This window comes from Neomonachus schauinslandi, chromosome 2 (assembly GCF_002201575.2).
Source record: "Neomonachus schauinslandi chromosome 2, ASM220157v2, whole genome shotgun sequence".
In the NCBI taxonomy this organism is placed as follows: domain Eukaryota; kingdom Metazoa; phylum Chordata; class Mammalia; order Carnivora; family Phocidae; genus Neomonachus; species Neomonachus schauinslandi.
In genome coordinates, this window is record NC_058404.1 from 1616588 (window position 1) to 1622373 (window position 5786).

The 5786-nt window shown below is 58.8% G+C and overlaps 1 protein-coding gene across 1 annotated transcript; it reads left to right on the forward strand.

Annotated features, from left to right (window-relative positions):
• The first annotated feature begins 205 nt into the window (after positions 1–205).
• Positions 206–2373, forward strand: KBTBD11 (kelch repeat and BTB domain containing 11). The gene has a single exon (XM_044912796.1). The coding sequence runs from the start codon at positions 206–208 to the stop codon at positions 2198–2200; it is 1995 nt and encodes a 664-aa protein (XP_044768731.1). The 3' UTR covers positions 2201–2373.
• The last annotated feature ends 3413 nt before the right edge of the window (positions 2374–5786 follow it).

The following is a 5786-nucleotide window of genomic DNA, read 5'->3' on the forward strand; positions in this document are numbered from 1 at the left end:
ACAGTCCTCGCGGGAGAGGGCAGCGGTGTGTGAGCCAAAGGAGCTGTGCACACAGAAGGGAAACTGGATCGCGCGGGCCAGGAAAAGCCCGCGAAGCTAGACCCCGAGAGCAACGGTCGACCTTGAGCAGCCCGAGCCAGGGCGCCGTCATGGTGGGCTGCTGAGCGGGGGTCTGGCTGCGGCGGCGGCGAAGGCCAGCGGCCCCATGGAGAACCCGGTGCCCCCCTGCGCCCTCTACCCCAGGGACGACCAGGGCCGGGGGGCCGAGGCCGGGGGCGCCTTTGCGCAGGGAGCGTGCGCCCCGGCCGAGGGCCTGGGCGGCGCTCCCGCGGCTCCGGGAGAGGGCAGCCTGCAGCCGCCGGACGCGCAGACACCCTGCAGTCTGAGCGCGTCGCTGTGCTTCAGCTCCGGGGACGACTCCCCGCCGCAGTCTCGCGCCTCCGCGGCGGAAGGCGCAGCGTCCTCCCCGCCCTCGCGTCGCAGCGGCCAGCTGGTGGTGGAGCGGCAGTGGGAGGTCGGCAGCGCGGGCGCCGCGTCCCCCGAGGAGCCCGGGGACCCCGAGCCGCGCGCGCCCCCCGAGGATTCTGTGTCCCCGGAAGAGCCCGCGGCCACCGAGGAGCCCACGTCCTTGGAAGAGCTCGTGTCTCCCGAGGAGCCCGTGTCCCCCGAGGAGCCCGGGGACCCCCCGCCAGTGCCCCCGGGCGTCGGGCCCGCGCACGGGGAGCCCGACCTGGTCATCGAGGTGTCCGGCCGCCGGCTGCGGGCGCACAAGGCGGTGCTGGCGGCTCGCAGCGACTACTTCCGCGCGCGCGCGTCCCGGGACGTGCTGCGGGTGCAGGGCGTGGGCTGGGCGGCGCTGCGGCTGCTCCTGGCCTACGCGTACAGCGGGCGCATGGCGGGCGTGCGACCCGACAACGTGGCCGAGGTGGTGGCCGGCGCGCGCCGCCTGCAGCTGCCGTGCGCCGTGCAGCGCGCCACCGACGCCGTGGCGCCGCAGCTGAGCCTGGCCAACTGCTACGAGGTGCTGAGCGCGGCCAAGCGGCAGCGACTGGCCGAGCTGCGCGACGCAGCCTACCGCTTCATGAGCGACCACTACCTGGACGTGCTGCGCGAGCCCGCCGTGTTCGGGCGCCTGTCCGGCGCCGAGCGCGACCTGCTGCTGCGCCGCCGCCTGCGCGCCGGCCGGGCCCGCCTGCTGGCCGCCACGCTCGGACCGGCCGGGGAGCGCGCGGGCAGCCGCCCGCAGAGCCCGTCGGGGGACACGGAGGGCCGGGGCGACGCCGCCGTCTACTGCCTGCACGAGGCGGCCGGCGAGTGGCGCGAGCTGACGCGGCTGCCCGAGGGCGCGCCGGCGCGGGGCTGCGGGCTGTGCGTGCTCTACAACTACCTCTTCGTGGCCGGCGGCGTGGGGCCTGCGGGTCCCGACGGCCGCGCGCGCCCCTCGGACCAGGTCTTCTGCTACAACCCGGCCACCGACCGCTGGAGCACCGTGCGTCCGCTGCGCCAGGCGCGCTCGCAGCTGCAGCTGCTGGCCCTGGACGGCCACCTGTACGCCGTGGGCGGCGAGTGCCTGCTCAGCGTGGAGCGCTACGACCCGCGCGCCGACCGCTGGGCCGCCGTGGCCCCGCTACCGCGGGGCGCCTTCGCCGTAGCGCACGAAGCCGCCACCTGCAACGGCGAGATCTACGTGTCCGGGGGCTCTCTCTTCTACCGCCTGCTCAAGTACGACCCGCGGCGCGACGAGTGGCAGGAGTGCCCGTGCAGCAGCAGTAGGGAGCGTTCCGCGGCCATGGTGGCCCTGGATGGCTTCATCTACCGCTTCGACCTGGGCGGGGGCCGTGGCGACTCGCAGGCGGCGGCCACGTCGGCCGGAGGCGTCAGCGTGCTCCGCTACCACTGCCTAGCCAAGCAGTGGAGCCGCTGCGCCGCGCACCTGCGCCCCCCGGGCGCGCCGTCCAACCTGCAGCCCTTCCGCTGCGTGGCGCTGGATGGCACCATCTACTGCGTGAGCCGCGCGGGCACCTGGCGCTTCGTGCCCCCGCAGGACAGCGAGCCCGGCGCGGACGTGGGCGCGGGCGAAGGCGGCAGCTTCGAGCCCGCGCCGCTCCGCGTCCCCTTGGACGCCCGAGGCGCGCTCTTCCCGTTCGTGCTCAACTTGCCGGAGGAGAAGCCAGACCGAGGCGAGGAGGGCGCCGCGTAGGGCGGGGGGGTGCGAGGGGGGGCACCTCCCTCAGGCACGCCCCCGTGGGCGGAGATCCAACTGGGAGGGGGGCCGAGGAGAGAGTCCTGGCGTGGGCGCTGTCCACGCGGACCATTTAAACACTTTGAAGTTGGAAGCTTGTCGCGGGACCTTGAAGACTTTTTGCAATGCTGTTTTAAGGTCTGCTGCCCTATTCTGCGTTCCTTTTTTGCGCCGCTATGCTTAACGGGGTCAATGGCATGATATGTAAGGTGAGTGCAAATAGGTAACCTTACAAATATGACACGGGATATCTGGGGGAGAAGGAGAAGGAATTGGAAGATTAAGCCTCAGGATCAATGGGTGGGTCCCAGAGGGTGCCCGGGCGTGCTGGGGGTGCTCAGGGGCACTTGCGTTCCGGGGTCGGGTGGAGAGTTGGCCAGACGTGAGTCTGCGCAGTAGCTTCCTCGCTCCGCCGGGAGAAGGCCGTGCGCACACAGCTCCGGGCCTCAGCGCCACAGGGGAGGCCCGGCCCTAGGCCACCGTGAGCTGTATTGGTGAGCCACTGGAAGAAGGCCACACTTCTGATGGCTTGAGGCTTAAACTCATTACCCATCGGTAGAGCTCTTAAAACTTTTCTAATTTAGTTAAAAGGCTCATGTCATCCTGTGTTCAAGTGTGGGTTGGGTTAGTTCCCGATTTCGCAAGCATGGAAGCTGGGATCTTTGGTACAATGTGTCTCTTGTCCAGCAAGCGGTGGAAGGATTTCCCCTGCCGAATGCAGATGCCACAGAATGGGCCTCACCCCCCTCTCAAGGGCAGCTCCATCTCACCTTTCATCTGAGATGGGTTACAGATTTTTAAGTTAAAGGGTGTTAATGATTATGTCCGATGTCCTAGTAATGATTTACTCTTACTTCAGAGAGCAGACCATGAGTAGGAAAAGCTGACCCACAAGGATGCTTGTCTATTTTAAAAGGTACCTTCTTCAGGTATCCTATACATGCTCAGCCACCTTCATATTTTATAATGGGCTCAAAGAAATGATTACCCCTCCCCCTCCCCCCAAGAAGAAGGCTAAAACCAGTCTTTTTGACACTTCTAAAGACGAACACGTAGGCGCATTTGGAACCCACTACTTATGATGTTCTAAGTATGTATTAGGTAATTCTGATGAGGGAAATTAGTTTTTACAAGCATGATGTGGCAGAGTGACAAGAAGCATATTGACATAAGGGGAAATAACATATATTTATAATGTAATTAGCAAGTAAACTACATTTTTCTAATTGAATTCCAAAATACCCTAATAGAATTAACATGAAACTCAGTACTTTGAGAGGTCACGAGCATTAAAAAGAAACCAAATGATTGTTTCTCATTTGTTATAACATTTACTTTCCAAATAGGTGTAGACAGAGTTTATGATTTATTAAGAATTTAAGGTTTAAGTATATGCTCACAAATAGAGATAAACTGATCTGGATTCTGAATCCAATCCATTTTTTGATTATAATAGGAAAAGTACACATGAAAGTCACTGGCAGTTAATTAGAGGAAATCATGCACCCCTTTACTACTCTTAACTTCTTAATCCAGTGATGGGGGTTGACGTCTCTGTAGCAGTAGTGGGTCACTGGGAAATAAGTTATGCTTTTTAAAGAGTCTGTGATTAAGAAAATTATTGGTTAAGTATGTTTAGAAATGACCAGCTTGCATCTTTGTGCATGTGCTGGAGGAATGGGATTTACGACTTCAGTTAGAGTGTGTTCCGGTGATCTGTGTGCTTGCTCATGATTGCTCATGAGCCAAGAGGATATCTTGGCAGCCTGGCTCATCGTCTTCTTAGGAAAGAAGGACAGACTTCATATTTCCTGGCCTTCTATAGGAGTAGAATGCAGAAATGGTAGTAGAAAGAGAAGTTAGAGCAAAGGAAACAAATAATGTTCTTTTAAAGAAACGTACGCCTTGTATCGTAGCACATTTTCCTCTAGAATGTTCCTATATTTATGCTAAAGCTTTTATATGAAATGGAACCAGGCTAATATTTTCATTCCTTAAATCTCTAATTCATAAAATACTATCACTGTGATTTTGCTCGAGAAATCATTCCTGTTTACTGTTTCAAAACAAAATACTGTGGAGATGGGTTTCCAGAGTAGACCCGTCCCCACAGGAGCACCCGGGAAGTGCTGGGTGGCAGGTGCCAAGAGCCTCACCATCACATGCCCAGCTGGAGTTCTGTGTGTTGTTTTATGATTTAATTTAACAAAGGCCAGCCCTGGACATGGTGTCACTCCTGCGGGAACTGGCCTTGGAGCTCCAGGGGCTTGTCCCAGTGGAATACATGAGGAAGGCCAGGGGAACGTAAGGGTAGGCGAAAGGACATAGAAGAATGTGCTTATTTCTAAATAGGAATACCTCAGAGAAACAAATGCCATGGGGACCACTTTATTTTGCTTTGGGGGCCAGTATTTAGAGTTGTAGCCACAAGGCTTGCACCAGTCAAGCAAGCAGAAACACCAGCCCTCTGGGGCCATGATGTGGAGGATTGCTTGTTGGGGGTGGGGATGTGGGGGGACAGTCCCTGCTGAGACTTGCCCCTGACCGCTGATGTTCCAAGGGGGGGCCTTTGCATGTACAACCTGATGCTCCGATCTGCATCCAGCACTGTGTAGGAATACCTATTATTATTCACCCCGGTTGCTTGTTTTGCTGCAGACATACTCCTGATGATTGATCTGTCAGAGGCAAGTGAACCTAATGTGTGGAGGAGGACCATCCATAATTCTCATAAAATTAACCCCCACACACGGACATTTCCACATATTTGAAAGAGCAGTGGTCCTGTTGGGGGAGACTGCAGTAGACAGAAAAGCTCCATCCTTTGGTGAGCTGACAACCTGTTGTCCATGGAGTTTCATTTGAAACCCAGAGACAGGGGCCTGGAGACGTCTTCTTGGTCTTGGGGACAACCCGAGCACCACGGCTGAGTCTGGGCAGCTCTCTGGGGCTGGGTTTGGGACTCGCTGATGGGATTTCTGCGTCTCTGGTGGCACCTCTTTCCTTTAAGACAACTCACAGACTCTGCCGTGCTTTTGCTGCAGTTCAAACCCTTCCTTTTGGGTCTTGCGGCAGGCACTGGACAAAAGGAGCCATCCGCCGCATCTGTGTTCGTTTCTGGGGCGGCTTCAGTAACCCTGGCTCCTCCGTGGGTCTCCTGCGTAACTTCCTGTGAGCGATTTCGAAACGGGATGTGTTTGAGGTTCTTGGCTGTGTTTCCTCAAGCCAAGGGCGTTTCGGCGCACGAGCCAAGTCAACACCTGCACCGGGTGCAATGTAAGCAGAAGTGCTGCTTGTGTTCTGTCCTATTTCAGGTGCTTTCCGAGCTTACAAAATGTATTTGGGCCTTAAAAAAGTCCAGCGTTCTTCCTTTTCCTGTTCCTGTGCGATGCTGTTGGTGAGAAGACGATGGAGCCGGGAAGGGAGACGCGCGCACGCGCCCCTTGGCCCGCCCTTCTGCCCACCCGCGCCTGCACCGGGAGGCCCGGGCCCCGCGCGCGGGTGCAGGGCGCGCGGCTTTCACGCGCGGTGAATCGGCTTGCAG

What these genes read in the sequence shown, in the direction of transcription:
- KBTBD11 (XM_044912796.1), top strand. Translation starts at nt 206, where the DNA reads ATGGAGAACCCGGTGCCCCCCTGCGCCCTCTACCCCAGGGACGACCAG.